This window comes from Stomoxys calcitrans, chromosome 2 (genome assembly GCF_963082655.1).
Source record: "Stomoxys calcitrans chromosome 2, idStoCalc2.1, whole genome shotgun sequence".
NCBI lineage: Eukaryota > Metazoa > Arthropoda > Insecta > Diptera > Muscidae > Stomoxys > Stomoxys calcitrans.
The window spans coordinates 197,934,947-197,956,182 of record NC_081553.1 but is presented as its reverse complement, the minus strand read 5'-3'; the positions used below and the strand labels follow the sequence as shown (position 1 = coordinate 197,956,182).

Genomic DNA, 21,236 nt, shown 5'->3' with positions numbered 1-21,236 from the left:
TCCGTTAGCCACATCCCTCTGTCTGTATATCCGCCCGTATCTCCATCCGTTCGTATGTCCATCCATGCCTGTTTGTCTGTCCATGTTAATTTGTGTACAAAGCACAGATAGCAGTATTGATCGGATTTTCTTGCAATTTGGCCTAGAGACGGGGCTTATTGAAATAGGTTAGGTTAGTTTGAAAAGAGGGTTAATCTGCCCCATGCCACTATAGACATACATCTAAGCCAGTAATCGGCTTGTTGTGCGCTCTAAATACAAAAAAAGCAAACTCGTAGAAGAAAATCTAAGTTAGGAATTCCATGCTACTTACAAAATCCTAAATTGTTTTCCATGCCACTCCCCTTAGTTGGTTTATTATTGGTATTTTTCCCCACCTAAGTGCCAGTATCCGTTAAACGCGAAAGCCGGGCAATGGCAAAGGAAATACTCCAACGTCTCATCATCTTCCCCACATGTCCTACACATGATATCACTTGCCGCACTGAGTTTACATAAGTGGGCTCGTAGCCCTATGGGTCCCGTCAATAGCTATACTGACCTCCTTTTTACTTCCTCTCAGTAATAGCCTCGTCTTCTCACGATCTGGATCCCCCCATAGGATTTTCGCCTTCCTACCGACCGTTTTGATGTTCCACAGTTTTGCAAGCGGATTCTTCGCCCACGCCCTTAACTCAGACTGCGTCGACCCGAAAGGCTTCGGGTTAACCAAGTTTATTGACGGCAGTACTCTGAGCTTCACCGCCAAATCGTCTACCTTTTCATTCCCCTTACTTCGTTGTGGCCCGGCACCCAAACGATGCGGATTTTGCCATCCTCATGGAAGGCATCAGTCTCCTTCTTACACTGCAAGACTGTTCGTGACGTTATCGTCCTGGTTGTTATTGCCCTTATGGCAATTTTACTGTCCGTAAAGATGTTCATACTCGACGTCCTCGCGTTAGCACCACACCACTTCGCGCATTCCGTGATCGCCCGGATTTTTGCCATCCTTAGAGAAGGAGTGAATCTCCTTCTTACACTGCAAGACTGTTCGTGACCTTACCATCCAGGTTGTTATTGCCCTTACGGCAATTTTACTGTCCGTAAAGATGTTCATACACGACGTCCGCGCGTTAGCACCACACCACTTCGCGCATTCCGTGATCACCCGGATCTCCGCCTGCAGGACTGTATTTTAGTCTGGGTGTCTAAAACAGATCTCAGTCCTTGGGTTCTCAATGTAGACTTTCAGGCCTACTCTGTCCTCTGGCTTTGATCCACATGAACTTCCCGATGGCATTACTAGGGTTCCGCCAGTCCAAGACTGTGCCGCTGGCAGCAGTGCCTCGTACTCGACTTCAAGGTTCATCGCAGATATCCGATTGGAAACCTCTTCCCTTCCTTCCAGGTATCCTATCGTCGCTTCGATTATACCGCGAAGGTATGAGCTGCTCCCATCCTCAATCCATTCTCCCATCGCCTTAAGTCTCATAGCTGCAGTGGCTGCTCTCACTTAATCTGTATGTCAATGGGTCGAATATCTAGAATGGTCTCCAATGCCCTAGTGGGCATGGTCCTCTCCGCTCTGCCTATGCCAAGACAACATGTTCTCTGAACCTGTTGTATGATCCTTACGTTGCACTTTTTCTCCATAGCAGTCCACCAAACTAATGAGGCGTCAGTAACTATTGGTCTAATGACGCTCTTGTAGAGCCAATAGACTACCTCGGATTCAGGCCCCATTTCGAGCCTACGGCCCATCTATACAGTGCCCAACATCTGCGAGCCTTCTCAGTACGCTCCTGAATGTGAAACTTTCAATTCAGTTTCCTGTACGAAATCACACCAAAGTATTTGACCTTGTCAGATATAGAAATCGTCTTATTGAGGAAATGTGGTGCGTTAAATTGGTCCACCTTCGGCTTTCTCGTGAACAGGCATATTTCAGTCTTCTCTGGGTTAACATTGAGACCCCTGGGTCTAGCCCAGTCATGTGCCATATGCAAGACCCTTGCCGCCCTTCGGCATTGCTGGTTTGGATCCTTATTCCTTAGAAGTATTATAACATCGTTCAAATCCCTCCTCAGTCAGCATCCGAAATAGGTTATATATGGTGGTCACCCATAGCAGTGGCAATGAAATGCCCTCCTGTGGCGTGCCTTGTGCCACTTTCTTCCTTGTATTTATGTCATGGGACCCACCCTCGATATACCCACCTGTTCCTTAGCATATGGTTTACCCAGTTTTCAAGGACCTGGATCGACACATTGATCCAATCTAAGGGTTGGATTAATGTGTCGGCCCGCACTTTGTTAGTAGCCCCCTCGATGCCAATGCTTATCGCCAAAGTGTCTTGGTATCGAAGGATTCTTCTCTTTTATGCACAATCTCGAGCAGGGTAGTCCCCACCGACCTTCCCTTGAAATAGGCATGCTGCTTGAATTTGAGCAGTTCGCTGGATGCCCAAGGCTTCTTCATAGTGTAACGGATCTTAACGTGCGAATTTTTGCATTACTCCCCGGCCGACACGGGCTGGAACTTTGAGCCCTGATTTGTGTGGTGTTCATCGTTATCACGTGAAGCTTAACTGAATGCTACCGGACGCGTACACAGGTTACGGATAGTGAAAAGTTTCATATTTATGCGGAGTAACTGCGAATGCAACCGCGGGTACATAGAAAAAACCGGAAGGGGACGGACCCTCCCCCTTACCACAAAAGTACCACCCAAAAATAAAAGTGTACCGATCAGGACCATATGGGACTCAAATGAAAGGTATTGAGGAGTAAAGTACGAATTTCATATTAAAAGTTGGGTCCAAGTAACTGGGGGTCCGCCCCAACCCCAAAACACTCTAAAATAGGTTTATTGATCGATCATGACAATATGGGACTCAAATGAAAGGTATTCGGGAGTAGATTACGAATATAGTCAGGAAGAAGGAATAGGCTTTATAATTTTTTGATATCGGAAGGGGGCGGACCCTCCCCCGTTTCCCCAAAAACACCACCCAAAATCAAAAATTAACCCATAAGGGCAATATGGATATCAAATGAAAGGTATTGAAGAGTAGAATACGAATGTGGTATTAAAATTGGCTTCAAGTAAATCGACCTAACCCCAAAGCTTCCAAAAGCAGACAAATTGAACGTCCATATCAATATGGGGCTCAAATGAAAGGTATTCGGGAGTAGATTACGAATATGGCATACAAAATCAGATCGAAGTGTAGGGTGTCACTCCACTCCACCAAAAGCGCCCCAAATGGACATACGACCCATCATGACTACATGGGACTCGGTTTGTTTGTTTGTTCCGTAGAATCCAAAACGGTTGAACAGATTTTCTTAAAATTTTCATAGGTAGGTTTTTGTGGAAGGAAACATAGGTCATATAATTTTTAGATATCGAAGGTTGCGTTTTTGGGGTAAGTGGGGAGGGTCCCCTTACTCAAAAAACGCCAACCAAAACCACTTTTGTTTTTGGCCCAATGTGGCTACCAAATGAAAGGTATTGGAGACAAGAAAACGAATTTCGCATTAAATTTTGGGTTCAATACCCAGCGGGCCGCCCCAGCCCCAAAACTCCTCTCAAAATATATATTTGACGTTTGGTATCAATATGGTAGTCAAATGAAAAGTATTCGGCAGTAGATTACAAATATGGCATAAAAAATTAGGCCTAAGTAATGGGAGGTCGCTCAATCCCCAAATACCACCAAATGAGCATATCACCCGACTATGGCTATATGGGATTCAAATGAAAGATATTTGGGAGTAGATTACGAATACGACATTAAGATTTATGTTCCAGTCTGGTAGGCGCTTTTTCTCTCAAAAATACGTTGGATATGTATATATTGAGCCTTTATGACAATATGGGACTCAAATGAAAGGTATTTGAGAGTAGAAAACGAAATGGATATCCAATTTTGGAGCCAAGTGTTTGGGGGTATGTCCTAAATCACACCTTAAACTGAACTTTATTTCCTGCTATAGCAATTTGAAGCTCAAATCAACGGTATTTGGGAGTAAAGAACGAATTTGATATCTATTTTCAGGACAAAGTGCCGGCGGCCGCCCCAGCCCCAAAAACACCCACCAAACGGTTCATACTTACCGGGCAATATGGGGCTCAAATTAAAGGGATTTGAAATGTCTCCCCTAAAAGGCAGTTCTCAATACCCAAAAATACCAGATCTTGGAGATTTGTTATGTGATTCGTTTGGCATTTGTTTGCACTCTCACAGTCACTAAAAACAAAACTTGGTTTTTATTCTTAGGATCGGGCGCTGCGGTGGCCGCCCAAAACCCTCCAAATGGATATATAGACCAATAACCACGATATAGAGCCATGTGTTTGGCGAGCCGCCTCACCCCAAAATACCTCCCTACCATATAAAAGCTATTTGGTGTGAGAATTGATATTCATTTTCGGAACAAACCCCCGGGGTCCACCCCATCCACAAACACAACTTTTTTACCCATCATGCCATTATGATTTTGAAAGTAGAGCACGAATCTTTTATTTGCTTCAATGGCCAAGTGACCACCCCCGAAATACTACCTAAACCGAAAATATTGACTAATACGGTAATATAGGACTCGAAAGCCATTTGGGAGTAGAGTAAAAATTTGCCCATGAACCCAGCAGGGGCAAACTTCTCACATACCAATGAGTGCTTTCCGATTCAAGTTGAGTTTATCAACGATAAGGGACCGTTTTTTATAGCCGAGTCCGAATGGCATGCCCCAGTGCGACATCTTTTTGGGGAGAGTTTGGAGTTTTTTGGGGAGAGAGAGACCATGCCTGGCATGGTACTTTGCAAATGTTACCAGCATTAAGAGGGGATAATCACCGCTTTAAATTTTGTCCTAAGTTCTCGCCAGGATTCGAATGCAGGCGTTCAGCGTCATAGGCGGATATAGGTTACAGTGGTACGAATTCTATATTCACATTCAAGGCGATATATGCACTCGCCAGGATTCGAACGCAGGCGTTCAGCGTCATAGGCGGACATAGGCTACAGTGGTATGAATTCTATATCCACATTCAGGGCGATATATGTTCTCGCCAGGATTCGAAGGCAGGCGTTCAGCGTCATAGGCGGACATAGGCTACAGTGGTACGAATTCCATATCCACATTCAGGGCGATATATGTTCTCGCCAGAATTCGAACGCAGGCATTCAGCGTCATAGGCGGACATAGGCTATAGTGGTACGAATTCTATATCCACATTCAGGGCCACATTCTCCATCCTAAAAAGATATTAGAGAGTTAAAGAAGGAGCAGCGGAGCGGGTCCGGTTCGGCTAGTATAGGATAAGAGCGAAACTAGCGATAAATTTTGTCTACCAATTAGGATATTCCAACCCATTATATGGCAACAAGCAGCGACAAATTTTTGCATAAAATATTTACATAAAGTGTAAAAATTCATGTTTGTACCTTTTGGATGAAGAAATGTTGTGATTTCACTTATGCAAGTTTGAGCATCTCTTTGCTTCGAAACATTTCCTCGGATAGTTTTAAGGGCGTATTTTGGGCGTAATCACAAAAGTTAATTTAGATTTGAAATAGGTTCATTTGACAGATTTGTCACTGAACTGTCAAATGAGCCTATTTTAGGGCTTCATTAAGTTTTGTGAATACGGCCGCAATTATCAAAACTAAGGTGACTTATTCTTATGAACAAAAATGGAAAAAAAATCTGAACTTTCCGTACTATTGGGTTGCCCAAAAAGTAATTGCGGATTTTTCATATAGTCGGCGTTGACAAATTTTTTCACAGCTTGTGACTCTGTAATTGCATTCATTCTTCTGTCAGTTATCAGCTGTTACTTTTAGCTTGCTTTAGAAAAAAAGTGTAAAAAAGTATATTTGATTAAAGTTCATTCTAAGTTTTATTAAAAATGCATTTACTTTCTTTTAAAAAATCCGCAATTACTTTTTGGGCAACCCAATATATATCTGAATATATGTGAGTAAAAACGAGACTATTTTCCCTTTTCTTCTTCTTCTTCATTAAAGTGAAAAATATCTAAGGAATACAAAAAAAAAACAATAATGTATAAAAAAAAGAATATGGTTAACATCATTAGAAGACTTTCTCTCTTGCATCAGTAGATAATCATATATAAAAAAAAATAATCGAAATAAAACCACAACAAAAAGAGGAAAAGAAAATTAAAGAAAAGAAGTAAAAAAGAAAAATCAAAAAGATTTTTTCCATCTTCAAGAACTTACCTTTGGAAATTTTGTCTTTTTACATAATTCTCACGAACAAAATCAATAATTTGCTTTTGTGTACGACCGCTATAACTAAAAAATTTTACAAGCAAACAAAATTTATTTTTAATAAAAACAAACGTTCACGTACAATGACGTTATGTAGAATAGAATTCAATTAAAAGTTGATATTTTTTTTTTGGTTTTTTAAGGGAAGGGGGTCAATGAACAATTTGCAACTTACCGAAATGAACTGCCGCGCGACATGACGCGCGCCTTACGTCTAGGCGTATTTTGTACCACTGTGCAACGGAAGAAACCATGATTTTCAACGCATTTTTTCCAAAAGTTTTTACATTGATTACGACCGGGAAATAGGAATTCCACAGTGTTGTTATAGTAACCCTGTAATAAGGTAAGACATTCAAAAGTTGTACATGTCTCTCTCTCTTTTGTCACTACTGCTACTTACATAACCCTCGGGATGTAGTTTAACTAGGAAACGTTTACGTTTGAATGATATTTTACGTATTTTAGCCCATGAGAATGTATTGATGCGCGTTAGATTTTGGAAGACTGCTATACCCATATGGGCCACGGATAGGTTCAATGGCATACCATCATGATCCATGGCTGGATGCATTTTCATGCCATACAATTCACAACGTCTAGCTGTTTCTAAGAGATTTAAGTCTGCTTCGGCTGGTGATTGACCGCTGTAAAGTATCCAAGAACAAGAGCAAAAACCAAAAAATAAATTTCAAAATAGTTTCCATAAACTTCAAAAACAGTTCAACATTGATTCTCAGCGCCCTTCTGCATACTTACACATGCTTTTTATGATTTTCCATAATTTTTCTTTGCATGGCGGCATCTTGATTTGGTACAAAGCGATACGACGACAAATACGTATGATCGGGATAATCTTCGGCTACATAATCGCCACACGAGGCCTGTACAATGTAGCTGGCCATGAGGGCAGCTGTATTCTCGTTACACTGCAGATTACCAGAGGCTAGATCACGTTTCACCTGCAGGCAAAAAAGATACCTAAAGGGAGAGAAGGGAAAGCAGAAGAATTAGGAAATTTACAATATTAGAAAAGAACGGCATGAGTTTCTGAGCAAAAAGAAAAATTTTGACTTTTTTGTAATCACCACCAAAGCGCGGGGGAATATTCCTTTTTTCACATCAAAATATTTATTTTTAAGACCCTATAAAGTATGCAAATTTGCCCATGAACATTCCATTAAGGAACAGAGGCAAATTTCTCACATATCAATGGGTGCTATTAGATTTAAGTTTAAGCTCAATGAGAAGGGTGTTCCATTTTATAGGCGAGTCTGCGGAATCGACCGCAGTCGGACTATTGACCCTGAGTCGGAGTTTGGTTTGGAGTTGAGCACGCTTGCCCCGACTCCGAACAGCTCTTCGAATCCAAACAGCTCTCCGACCCAGAAGCGCTCTACGACTCCAAACCGCTCTCCGACTCTGAACCGCCCTCCGACTCCGAACCGCCCTCTGACTCCGAACCGCTCTTCGACTCCGAACCGCTCCCCGACTCTGAACCGCTCTCAGACTCCGGCTTAATACTCCGACCCGGGGTTGGAAGGAAGGGCTAGGCTCCTCAGATCTGATCCGAACGGCGTGCCACAGTGCGACACCTCTTTGGAGAAAAGTTTTTACATGGCATAGTACCTAAATGTCGCCAGCATTAGGAGGGGATAGCGGTAGTTATCTGATGTTGAAAAATTGTGTCTGATGTTTTCGCCAGGATTCGAACACAGGTGTTCAGCGTGGTAGGCGCTACAGTGGCCTTCCTATAAAGTACATATACATAGCGTTTTTAGCCGTTGTAATAAAACTTAGACGATATTGCCAGGTCTGTACGTCCTTCTGTCTGTTGAATCAGTCTTTAAAAAAGAAAATAATGAGCATGAAACTTGGCACAGATTTATGTTTTATTCCTAGGCAGGTATAGTTTGAAGATGGGCTATATTGGACTATATCTTCCCTGCGGGAAATGGGACAGGTCCCAAACCTGTCACGGGATAGGTCCTCTGGTGATAGGGACCGGTTCTCGTCCCCTTATCTGAAAAAAACCTATCACTTTTATAAGGGTTTGTCGCTCGAAGTGACGAATTGCCACCATTCTAACACCGTAGGATAGGCCCTGGGACAGTTCGAAAAGTATGAGTATAATTTACAAGTATTTTTTTAAGGGAAATAACATTAGTAAGCAATTTTTACAATAATTAAGCGACTTTTAAAAAAAAAATTAAGAATCATAAGTAATGACAATTGAAACTTTTCATTCCTTGTAGGATATGTCCTGTGACAGGTAACAAATTCTCCAGTTTAGGGCCGGTACATTTCGGGCAATTGACTACAAATTTATTTTGACTTCCAACAACTATGCCAAGTATGGTCCAAATCGGTTCACAACCTGATATAGTTCCAATATAAACCGATCTCAGATCGTGACTTCTTGAGCCGCTAGAGGGCGTCATTATTATCCGATTTGGCTGAAATTTGGCATGAAGTGTTTTGGATTGACCGTCAACAACTCCGCCAAGTATGCCCCAAATCGATTCACAGCCTGATATAGTTCCAATATAAACCTATCTCCCTATTTGACTTCTTGAGCCTCTAGAGGGAGCAATTCTTATCCGATGTGGCTTAAATTTTGCACAACGACTTCTTGTATGACCTTTAACATACGTGTTTAATATGAGTTGAATTAGTTCATAACTTGATATAGCTCCCATTTGAAGAGATCTCCCAATTTTATTTCTTGAGCCACTATAGAGACAAATCTTATCCTAATTGGCTGAAATTTTATACAATTTTATACAATTTATATATTCCACTTTGGTCTGCAACAGCCAACCCGAAGTATGGCCTCAATCGGTTCATAGTTTGGTATAACTGAAATAGCATGGCAATTCTTATTCATTATCTTTTGTTTGTCTATAAAGAGATATCGGACAAAGAACTTGGCAAATGCGATCTATGGTAGAGGGTATATAAGTTTCGACCCGGTCGAACTTAGCATTATTTTACGTGTTTTTCACTAGGGTGCCACAATGGGCCGGACTGGCCTCCGAGTGGACTCACCTTTCGGGATGTGCTACCCATTCCACCTACCTTTACCTTCAACATCCGTGCCAAGTATGTTTCGAATGGGGTCTACAAACCGATATATGATATGACTTCTTGAGACAATAAAAAACTGCACCACTTATTTGAATGTTTCAAAGTAATTTAAAAACAAACTGAGTTAATAATTTTTACTGCAATCCTTGGTGGTGGATATGCATAGCTCCGACCGGCCGAACTTTATGTGTTTTTATTTGTGTTTTATTAAGTTTTTCTACCACTTACCTCGTATACTCCTCCTCTAGCTGTGATGGATCGGGTGTATAAAATTTAACGCAAAATCTTAGCATAGGATCTATGAGGGATAGGCCAACCTGGCGATTGAGTGACTTCTCCAGATCTAGCCAATATTTGGTTTGTGTCGCTTTCTCTTGATATTCCAGGCCGAAATAATCGGATTCCAGTAGATTTAATTGTCGACATACTTGATCAAATAGTACGCGACCTAAAGCTTTAGCCTGCAAAGAAAAATAAGAAAAAAATATTATTAATAAAAAAAAAACAAATTAAAAAAAATGTCAAAAAAAAAATCATAAATAAATTACCCGACCACTGCAGTGTGCATCCAGCGGAGATCCTTGCTACTAAGGTAGCGGTGGAATGGCTAAGCTATAATGTCATAACGATGATTGCCATAAATATCATCTCAGACAGCCATTAAATCCCTGGAGAACGTTTTTCTGATACGCCCCTGGCCCCTGGGTGCCGGGCTACAGAGATATCCCAGGGAATTGTAAAGCGAACGAGCTTGCAAGACTAGGAACTACTCTACACATTCCAGGGACAGTGGAATCTGTGGGCATGCCTCTGACGACATGTAATCAAAGTTTTCAGGATCAGGTCGAATGATAGATGTTCACAAAGAGGGATATGTGAGCATTCCAAAACTATGTGGCCTAATCTAGACTTGAAGAGGTCTACCGCGTTGCTGTCATTGGCTAGAACAGACGTCTCAGTCATTGGGTCCGTCATGACAGGTCACTGTCTAATCGGAAAACATGCAGACAGACTGAAGGTTGCCAGCAACGACTTTTGCAGAAGCTGAGAGGATATCGAAACAAGGCCACCTCTCGGCAGACGAAGATTATACTATACAAGACACTGATACTACCCGTGTTGTCATATGGTTCTAAAGCATGGGTACTTGTGAGAGCAGATGAGCAGTCCCTTGGAGTATTTGAGAGAAAGATTCTTTGTAAAATACAAAGGCTGCGTTGGCTAGGTCATGTTGTCACAATGGATGAAGAAGCTCCAGCAAAGAAGTCTTTTGAAGGCAAACATGGTGGTACACGCAAACCGGGAAGACCAAAAGCCCGATGGAAAGATCAAGTGGTGCGAGACATCTCGAAATTTGGTGTCAGAGATTTTATAATGAACGCAGAAGATCGAGGCGCTTGGAACGCTATTCTAAGTTCGGCTAGTGGAACAAATATTCTGTCATAGCCAATTAAAGTAAAGTAAAGTAAGTGAGGATATCGAGGACATGGAGGCTACCGTAGCGCAGAGATTAGCATGTTCGCCTATGACTCTGAACGCCTGGGTTCGAATCTTGGCGAGACCATCAGAAAAAATTTTCAACGGTGTTTTTCTCGTCCTAATGCTGGCTACATTTGTGAGGTACTATGCCATGTAAAACTTCTCTCCAAAGAGGTGTCGCACTGCGGCACGCCGTTCAGACTTGGCTATAAAAAGGAGGCCCCCTTATAATTGAGCTTAAAACTAGCATCTTTGCCATTTTTGTGTGGACATCGAAGATGAAGAGACGACTATAGAACACCTTCTGTGTGTGTGTTCCTCATTAGCAGTTAGAAGGAGTTCTGACTGTTGATTTAGCGGATGTGAACATTCGCTCAATCAGACAGGTTCTGATATAGATATCCAAAGCCCATCTGGTCCTTTAGTTTGGAATCATCCGTATAGAAGTCTATGTAACTTCTATTACTAGGGATATCGTAGTTCCAATCGGTTTTATCAGGAATAGTGGTAAAGTACTTTTTTATCAAAAAAAAGCGGCTCAGGTGGGGTGTTATCCACGCTGCCTGGAACATCGGATATTGTATCAATGACAATACAGTGTCCGTAGGCGCCACATGACTAATGAGAAAGCCCCCTTAACCTCACGGCAGTGGTCGCTGTCCAGAGGCATAAGATGTAGCATTAAATTCACTGCATCAGATGGCGTCGTCCTCAGTGCGGCTGTGATGCATAAACAAAGCCTTCCTTTGGATCCGTTTTAGTATTGAACAGTAGGTGGACTTTTGAAGCGCCATCCACCAGACTACAATACCATATAGCATTATAGGTCTGACAACTGCAGCATATGCACCATGCATGATACGCGTACTAAATCCCCAACTTTTTTCATTGAGTCTCTTGCAGCAGTATGGGGCAAGAGTTGCCTTTCTTGCCATTTCGAAAATGTTGGATTTGAACTTCAATTTCCTGTCCGGCCAAACGCTTTCTGTGAATGCAAATTTCTCTCCTCCCAAGGAGACTGGTTCCACTGTAGACAACTTGTATTTCCTGCTGAAAAGAACTACTTCTGTCTTGCACGGATTTATACCTAGATCACTTTCGGTAGCCCACTTTGCTGTTGCACGTAGAGCTTTCTGAAGTATATCTCTTAGAATACTGGGAAACTTTCCCCTTGCCGCAATTGCCATCTCATCAGCATACGCGATGACATGGCAGTTCTTCTGTGCGTGTGTTCCGAACTAACAGTCAGAAGGAGTTCCACTTTAGTTGTCATTCCTTTGAGAACCTGTCTGATTTAGCGGATGTGAACATTCGCAAGGTTTTGGGCTTTTTAAAGCAATCTGGATGCGTCAACGGTAGGAACTAGAAGGCATCTTTCTTCTTCTGTTCGTGTGGTATCACAATGGGCGAAACGGCTAAGTGAGACTAACCGGTTGCCGCATATACCAACCTCTGCGCTGCGGAATATTCCCCTGAAATATTGGGACCCTCTAGTGAGAAGGTAAAGTTCAGGCGTTTATGACAAATTATGATATTTGTAAGACTCCTATTAACATAAATGCTTTGGTTTCGCTTATAAAATATTTTATTAATATGGGTTGCCCAAAAAGTAGTTGCGGATTTTTCATATAGTCGGCGTTGACAAATTTTTTCACAGATTGTGACTCTGTAATTGCATTCTTTCTTCTGTTAGTTATCAGCTGTTACTTTTAGCTTGCTTTAGAAAAAAAAGTATAAAAAAAGTATATTTGAGTTTTATTAAAAATGCATTCACTTTCTTTTAAAAAATCCGCAATTACTTTTTGGGCAACCAATATTTTTCATTTATAGTTTTTTTTTTATTCTTTGCATGTATCTCTCCAATATGTGGTAATAATCGTTTACATCAATTATTCCAAACTACAAAACAAGGGCATACGTCATTGCATTCCAATGCAATGCAATGATGCGTTGTCCTCCTAATCAATTTGCACTCAATTGCTTCAATTTATTAATCGAACTGTGAGCAGTAGAAACATTAAACATGTAAATAATAATGAAAATAAATTGAATGTAAAAGATTTCACAAGGCAGACCCCCCACCAAGAGGGCTCAAGATATCGGCCGAGATTATGAGCATAAGAAATAAAATCAAAAAATTCTTCAAATTCAAAAAAGGTTCTTTATTTCAAAAAACCATTCTAAATGACTAAAATGTCGGGTTTACGTGTTCGATGGCAATTAATGTCTTGCTTGTTTTTAGTTTTTCCAACAATTTGGGTCAATTTGCTCAATGGTGGTGCTTTTCAATGGTGTATACGCATGTATGTGGTGCATATCATATTGGCATCAGTTTTTTCAATCACTGTGACTGTGGTTTAGATTCGTAGTACATGGCCGGCCATATGTTCAAGTGGTCAATCAATATCGAATGTATGAATGAATCAATGAATGGATACAGTCATGACGATGGATTGTGGTGTGACGTTAATTGGGATTTATTGAAGGAGACAAGAGGAGAAATATTTTGAGTAAACTTTTTTGTGGAAAAATTTAGTTTTTCAATTGATTTTTAAAAATTTTAATAAAATTTATTAATTAAAATTATTTTGAGACAAATATTTCCTACCCAAATATAGTCCAATCTGAACCATACTCGTTGCAGATGTCAAGGGTTCTAACATAACTCTCTGTACTGGATTTCAGCGAAATCGGGCATTAAATGTGTCTGTTATGGGCCCAAGACCTCAAATAGGGAGCATATCCAAATGTACTCTGACCTAGACCATACTTGTTACGAATATTGAGAGGCCTAGCACGACTCACTGTGCTAAATATCAGCGAAAAAAGGGAAATAAATGCGCCTGCTATGATCCAAGACCTTAAATCGGGAGATTAGTGTATAAGACAGCTATATCCAAATATAATCTGATTTAAGCCATGCTCAGCAAGGTTATTGAAGGCCTAATACAACTCGCCGGGTCAAATTACAGCGAAATCAGGCAATAAATACGGCTTTAATGGGACCAAGACCTTAAATCTGGAGACCATACTTAGCAAGAATTTCGAAAGGCCTAGTACAAGTCGTTGTGCCAAATTACAGAGAAATTGGGTAATAATCATAAATTTTGCATGAATATTGGCCTTGGGTCATAAGCACGGGATAAGACTGGATTTGGTGGTATTCGTACGCTAAGGTACTAAAAATTACCAAAAAGTACGAAAAGGTACATATTTAGAAAGAGCTAGAATTATGTTCTTGGGCTCAAATTAAAGAGCGTCTCGAAAAAATAAAGATTGGTAAAAAGTTTTGGAAAATCGTAACGGGAAGTGTGAAATAGTACTTTAGTATCGCAATTGGTACTATTTGGTACTTTCTTTGTAAATTGAACTAGAACTCTGAATTTTGGAACTTTTTTACAATATGGCAACCTTTTTTGGGTGGCTATAAGAGTTCTTGGAAATTTGTACATTTCTAAATTTGTACTCATAAATTTGGCATGAATGTTGGTCTTGGGTCATAAGCACGGGATAAGACTGGATTTGGTGGTATTCGTACGCTAAGGTACTAAAAATTACCAAAAAGTACGAAATGGTACATATTTAGAAAGAGCTAGAATTATGTTCTTGGGCTCAAATTAAAGAGCGTCTCGAAAAAATAAAGATTGGTAAAAAGTTTTGGAAAATCGTAACGGGAAGTGTGAAATAGTACTTTAGTATCGCAATTGGTACTATTTGGTACTTTCTTTGTAAATTGAACTAGAACTCTGAATTTTGGAACTTTTTTACAATATGGCAACCTTTTTTGGGTGGCTATAAGAGTTCTTGGAAATTTGTACATTTCTAAATTTGTACTTTAAAAAATGTACCAAAAAGGTACGAAATGGGTGAATTTTGTACAGGGCGGATGAATAGACGCAGAATTTTGAAATTTGGCTTAAACTACATCTGGTGCAAAAGGATGAGAGTGAAAAGCAAATAGAAAAGATAGTACTGGGAAACGTATGTTTAGTACCGCAATTGGTACCATTTGGTACTTTCTTTACAGCTCCATGCTAGAGGTCTGAAATGTGGCATGCAGGTACAACTAGGAAAAATATGATGGCTGCCTATGATCTTTTTACAATTCGTACGTTTTGGAACTAATATTAGTACCATTTGATACTTTCTTTACAGGTGGAACTGGAAGTCTCAAATTTGGCATGCAGGTAAAGAAGGAAATAAATAGATAATGGGTGACTAAATGATCAATTTAAAATTTTTACATTTTGGTGCCAAAAAGTGCAAAATAGTACGAAATAGTTTATCTTCTCCTACATCGAAATGGGAGTGCTAAAATTAATCAAGTTGTCGAACCATAACGCAGTCTTGTCAAAAAAACGACATGTGAAAGAAAACGTACTAATTGTGATTTAATTGGTACCTTAAAAGAATATATTGGACAACTAAAAGATATTTTTTATTCGTTTACTTATATAACATAGACCACCTTATGAAAGTGGTGTGGATGTTAAGAAGATCAGACGGAGTGAAGTAATTCTTACGCCGTTTAGGGAAGCCTAAACAATTGAATGTTTCTTTCGACACATCAAATACATGTTTAGCCCAAAGGACATCACTGTGTATTTTCGTACCCAGAACATCAAGAGCTTTTGATTGCTCAACATCTATACTGTTAATAGACAAAGATGATCGTAATGGGTCAGCGAATTGTTTGTGTGGCAACAAGCAGCACAGAGTCGTGCATTAAAATCTATTCGATTCATTCGACCCCACTCAGAAATGGCCATTAAATCCAGGCAGAGTGTATCATCCATAACCCGCCTCTTGTCCTCATGGTCGAATGAGTACGAATGACAGAGATTACTGCCATTCACAAATGAGAAGATCGGATTCGATGTCTGACTCAACAGATCTTTGATGAAAATAAGAAGAGGAGAAAGAACAGAGCCCTGGGGTACACCTGCGGTAAATTTATGCTCATTGGATGAGAACCCATGTATAACGACTCGAATAGTGCGATCTCTGAGAAAGCTCGAAATAAATCGAACGAAGGCTTTACCGACACCAAATGCGACAAGCTTTGATAGTAATGCACCGTGCCAGACCCTTTAAAATGCCTTGGAGATATCCAGAGCCACAACCTTACTCTCACCAAAGTGTCATGAGGCCACCCGTAGAGCGATTTTTGCGGAACCCATACTGTTGGTCGCTAAGAAGGTCATTAGACTCTAAATATCACACAAGATGGTGATTAACCATGATCTCCATATTTTTGGAGAGAGCGGAGCATATCGCAATTGGCCGATAATTTGCAAAAGTTGTTTGCCCCACCCCTCTTGGGTATTGGCTGAACGTTCGCAACCTTCCAACGCGCCGGGAAGACTCCTGCACAATAGGCAAGGTTAAAAATTCGCTTCTGCTAGTCATCTCAGTGAGAGCAGAGTGGTAGCGCCACTGCACGGTTGAACTGTTGTTTGGGGATTAATTGTAGTGTGGAGCAAAGAGATATGTTGTTATTGGTTTAGGATGTAAAGGGTATGTTTCTCTTTTATTTTTTGTTATTCGCGTTTTGTAAGATATTTGTTGTTATCATGGTTTAGTTTGTTATTATTGATCTGTTCAAATTGGCACTATGTAATGTTTGATTCTATAACGGAAGGAACACTGAATTTAGCACTGATTTCTCTCCAAAATTGTGTCAGACTTTACCAAGTGTTAAATTCCCCGTTTCAACACGCATTGATGTTTCTTCAAAGCTTATCACAAAACGAATTTGCTAAAGAAATTTCATAAAGTCGACATACCCACACATATCCCCAAGTGTGTTTTTGCCTCCGGCGAACATGTTAAACTCAATTTACAAATAACTGTTCATAAATAATTAAAAATTTACAGCAAGCAATTAAATATTTAATTTAATATTTACTAACTACCAAAAAAAAAAAAACACCCTGTGCAAAAATCCCACACCAATGTAATACCTGAACCACCACATCACAATCAATGTGAATTGTTTGATCCGGCAATAATAATTCAATACCTTAACCATATTTTCATTGTCAACACTGACATGAAGCATGGTTTACACCACTTGGATTAGCAGAAACAACGAATTGGATGTGATTGGAATATTTAATGCGATGTTTTAAACCAAATGCAGAAATTAACCACCCTGTACTTCGGTAAACATTCAACAAACTTCTGCAGCTACTGTGTGACTATAACGTTATGCAGTATTGACTGTATTGACACACCATATAGGGACTATAGCTGGTATATGGAGGGCCATTTAGATTACTAATTTATGTTCATAAAATGGACATATGCGGTCATAGCTTAAAATAATTTGGAGAGTTTTCATTATATTCTCTCAACTATTTTAAAATATTTTTATAACTAAAGTTTCTAAATGTAATTCATTTAATTTTATTATCTGTAACAATTTTTCATACAGTCATAAGTTTCTTTCTGTCAAAGATTGTATTGCACAAGAATTGTGTGTTTGGCCCAGTGATTGCCCATATGAAATTTATAACAAAAAAACTAACAAAAAAAAATATACAAAATTCTCCTTCTCCTTCTTTAATTGTTGAAAAATATTCACTTTAACTATTCTCTATAAATTGCAGGAAATATCTCCTATTGTCTTCAGCGATGAATCAAATGATAACCAACAATTAGTGCAGTTCCTTGATTTTATTGCTACAAGAACTTGATAAAGTTCTTTTGTTCAAGTTTCGCATAAGTTTTATCTCAACCCATTTGAAATTTGTGGTCATGTGGTGTTAACTTGACTTACTACCACATCTACCGACAAGCAAGGCAAAACCATTAAGGATAATAATTGAAATGCAAAATGAAATATATGTGTGTGGTATCCTTCCAACTTGAGATAAACTCTAGAATAACACTTTTTAGTTTCTTTTATCTATGGCAGAACAGAATGGCAAACAAACAAAAAACTAAAGAATAGTTTATAATCCAATTAGCTGGTGTTTGCGTTCGTATATGTGTGGTCTTCTTTCTTTGTTTTTTTTCTCTCATCTGGCCAAAATAGTAGAGTGACAATCAGAGTTGCCAATGCAAAGCGAATTTATGAATAATGATCTGAAAGTTTACATGAAAAAATAGAGTAGAGTAAAGCAGAGTAGGGTAAAGTAGAGTAGAGTAGAGCAGAGTAGAGTAGAGTAGAGTAGAGTAGAGTAGAGTAGAGAAGAGTAGAGTAGAGAAGAGTAGAGTAGAGTAGAGTAGAGTAGAGTAGAGTAGAGTAGAGTAGAGTAGAGTAGAGTAGAGTAGAGTAGAGTAGAGTAGAGTAGATTAGATTAAAGAAGAGTAGAGTAGAGTAGAGTAGAGTAGAGTAGAGTAGAGTAGAGTAGAGTAGAGTAGAGTAGAGTAGAGTAGAGTAGAGTAGAGTAGAGTAGAGTAGAGTAGGGTAGAGTAGAGTAGAGTAGAGTAGAGTAGAGTAGAGTAGGGTAGAGTAGAGTAGAGTAGAGTAGAGTAGAGTAGAGTAGAGTAGAGTAGAGTAGAGTTGAGTAGAGTAGAGTAGATTAGAGTAGAGTAGAGTAGAGTAGAGTAGAGTAGAGTAGAGTAGAGTAGATTAGAGTAGAGTAGAGTAGAGTAGAGTAGAGTAGAGTAGAGTAGAGTAGAGTAGAGTAGAGTAGATTAGAGTAGAGTAGATTAGATTAAAGAAGAGTAGAGTAGAGTAGAGTAGAGTAGAGAAGAGCAGAGTAGAGTAGAGTAGAGTAGAGTAGAGTAGAGTAGAGTAGAGTAGAGTAGAGTAGAGTAGAGTAGAGTAGAGTAGAGTAGAGTAGAGTAGAGTAGAGTAGAGTAGAGTAGAGTAGAGTAGAGTAGAGTAGAGTAGAGTAGAGTAGAGTAGAGTAGAGTAGAGTAGAGTAGAGTAGAGTAGAGTAGAGTAGAGTAGAGTAGAGTAGAGTAGAGTAGAGTAGAGTAGAGTAGAGTAGAGTAGAGTAGAGTAGAGTAGAGTAGAGTAGAGTAGAGTAGAGTAGAGTAGAGTAGAGTAGAGTAGAGTAGAGTAGAGTAGAGTAGAGTAGAGTAGAGTAGAGTAGAGTAGAGTAGAGTAGAGTAGAGTAGAGTAGAGTAGAGTAGAGTAGAGTAGAGTAGAGTAGAGTAGAGTAGAGTAGAGTAGAGTAGAGTAGAGTAGAGTAGAGTAGAGTAGAGTAGAGTAGAGTAGAGTAGAGTAGAGTAGAGTAGAGTAGAGTAGGGTAGGGTAGAGTAGAGTAGAATAAAGAAGAGTAGAGTAGAGTAGAGTAGAGTAGAGTAGAGTAGAGTAGAGTAGAGTAGAGTAGAGTAGAGTAGAGTAGAGTAGAGTAGAGTAGAGTAGAGTAGAGTAGAGTAGAGTAGAGTAGAGTAGAGTAGAGTAGAGTAGAGTAGAGTAGAGTAGAGTAGAGTAGAGTAGAGTAGAGTAGAGTAGAGTAGAGTAGAGTAGAGTAGAGTAGAGTAGAGTAGAGTAGAGTAGAGTAGAGTAGAGTAGAGTAGAGTAGAGTAGAGTAGAGTAGAGTAGAGTAGAGTAGAGTAGAGTAGAGTAGAGTAGAGTAGAGTAGAGTAGAGTAGAGTAGAGTAGAGTAGAGTAGAGTAGAGTAGAGTAGAGTAGAGTAGAGTAGAGTAGAGTAGAGTAGAGTAGAGTAGAGTAGAGTAGAGTAGAGTAGAGTAGAGTAGAGTAGAGTAGAGTAGAGTAGAGTAGAGTAGAGTAGAGTAGAGTAGAGTAGAGTAGAGTAGAGTAGAGTAGAGTAGAGTAGAGTAGAGTAGAGAAGAGTAGAGTAGAGTAGAGTAGAGTAGAGTAGAGTACATTAGATTAAAGAAGAGTAGAGTAGAGTAGATTAGATTACAGAAGAGTAGAGTTTAGTAGAGTAGAGTAGAGTAGAGTAGAGTAGAGAAGAGTAGAGTAGAGTAGAGTAGAGTAGAGTAGAGTAGAGTAGAGTAGAGTAGAGTAGAGTAGAGTAGAGTAGAGTAGAGTAGAGTAGAGTAGAGTAGAGTAGAGTAGAGTAGAGTAGAGTAGAGTAGAGTAGAGTAGAGTAGAGTAGAGTAGAGTAGAGTAGAGTAGAGTAGAGTAGAGTAGAGTAGAGTAGAGTAGAGTAGAGTAGAGTAGAGTAGAGTAGAGTAGAGTAGAGTAGAGTAGAGTAGAGTAGAGTAGAGTAGAGTAGAGTAGAGTAGAGTAGAGTAGAGTAGAGTAGAGTAGAGTAGAGTAGAGTAGAGTAGAGTAGAGTAGAGTAGAGTAGAGTAGAGTAGAGTAGAGTAGAGTAGAGTAGAGTAGAGTAGAGTAGAGTAGAGTAGAGTAGAGTAGAGTAGAGTAGAGTAGAGTAGAGTAGAGTAGAGTAGAGTAGAGTAGAGTAGAGTAGAGTAGAGTAGAGTAGAGTAGAGTAGAGTAGAGTAGAGTAGAGTAGGGTAGAGTAGAGTAGAGTAGAGTAGAGTAGAGTAGAGTAGGGTAGAGTAGAGTAGAGTAGAGTAGAGTAGAGTAGAGTAGAGTAGAGTAGAGTAGAGTAGAGTAGAGTAGAGTAGAGTAGAGTTGAGTAGAGTAGATTAGAGTAGAGTAGAGTAGAGTAGAGTAGAGTAGAGTAGAGTAGAGTAGAGTAGAGTAGAGTAGATTAGATTAAAGAAGAGTAGAGTAGAGTAGAGTAGAGTAGAGAAGAGCAGAGTAGAGTAGAGTAGAGTAGGGTAGGGTAGAGTAGAGTAGAATAAAGAAGAGTAGAGTAGAGTAGAGTAGAGTAGAGTAGAGTAGAGTAGAGTAGAGTAGAGTAGAGTAGAGTAGAGTAGAGTAGAGTAGAGTAGAGTAGAGTAGAGTAGAGTAGAGTAGAGTAGAGTAGAGTAGAGTAGAGTAGAGTAGAGTAGAGTAGAGTAGAGTAGAGTAGAGTAGAGTAGAGTAGAGTAGAGTAGAGTAGAGTAGAGTAGAGTAGAGTAGAGTAGAGTAGAGTAGAGTAGAGTAGAGTAGAGTAGAGTAGAGTAGAGTAGAGTAGAGTAGAGTAGAGTAGAGTAGAGTAGAGTAGAGTAGAGTAGAGTAGAGTAGAGTAGAGTAGAGTAGAGTAGAGTAGAGTAGAGTAGAGTAGAGTAGAGTAGAGTAGAGTAGAGTAGAGTAGAGTAGAGTAGAGTAGAGTAGAGTAGAGTAGAGTAGAGTAGAGTAGAGTAGAGTAGAGTAGAGTAGAGTAGAGAAGAGTAGAGTAGAGTAGAGTAGAGTAGAGTAGAGTACATTAGATTAAAGAAGAGTAGAGTAGAGTAGATTAGATTACAGAAGAGTAGAGTTTAGTAGAGTAGAGTAGAGTAGAGTAGAGTAGAGAAGAGTAGAGTAGAGTAGAGTAGAGTAGAGTAGAGTAGAGTAGAGTAGAGTAGAGTAGAGTAGAGTAGAGTAGAGTAGAGTAGAGTAGAGTAGAGTAGAGTAGAGTAGAGTAGAGTAGAG

At 39.7% G+C, this 21,236-nt stretch overlaps 1 protein-coding gene across 9 annotated transcripts in view; it reads right to left on the bottom strand.

Moving 5' to 3' along the window:
• The window catches only part of LOC106092407 (FERM, ARHGEF and pleckstrin domain-containing protein 1), a 265,925-nt gene that overhangs the window by 66,909 nt on the left and 177,780 nt on the right, over positions 1–21,236 (bottom strand). For all 9 annotated transcript variants that reach the window (XM_059363710.1, XM_059363714.1, XM_059363705.1 and 6 more), the window contains 5 exons: positions 9,596–9,828; positions 7,040–7,261; positions 6,684–6,927; positions 6,456–6,616; positions 6,230–6,304 (listed from right to left, as the gene is read on the bottom strand). In XM_059363710.1, the coding sequence (XP_059219693.1) occupies positions 6,230–6,304; positions 6,456–6,616; positions 6,684–6,927; positions 7,040–7,261; positions 9,596–9,828 (935 nt within the window). The remainder of the gene's footprint in view (positions 1–6,229; positions 6,305–6,455; positions 6,617–6,683; positions 6,928–7,039; positions 7,262–9,595; positions 9,829–21,236) is intronic.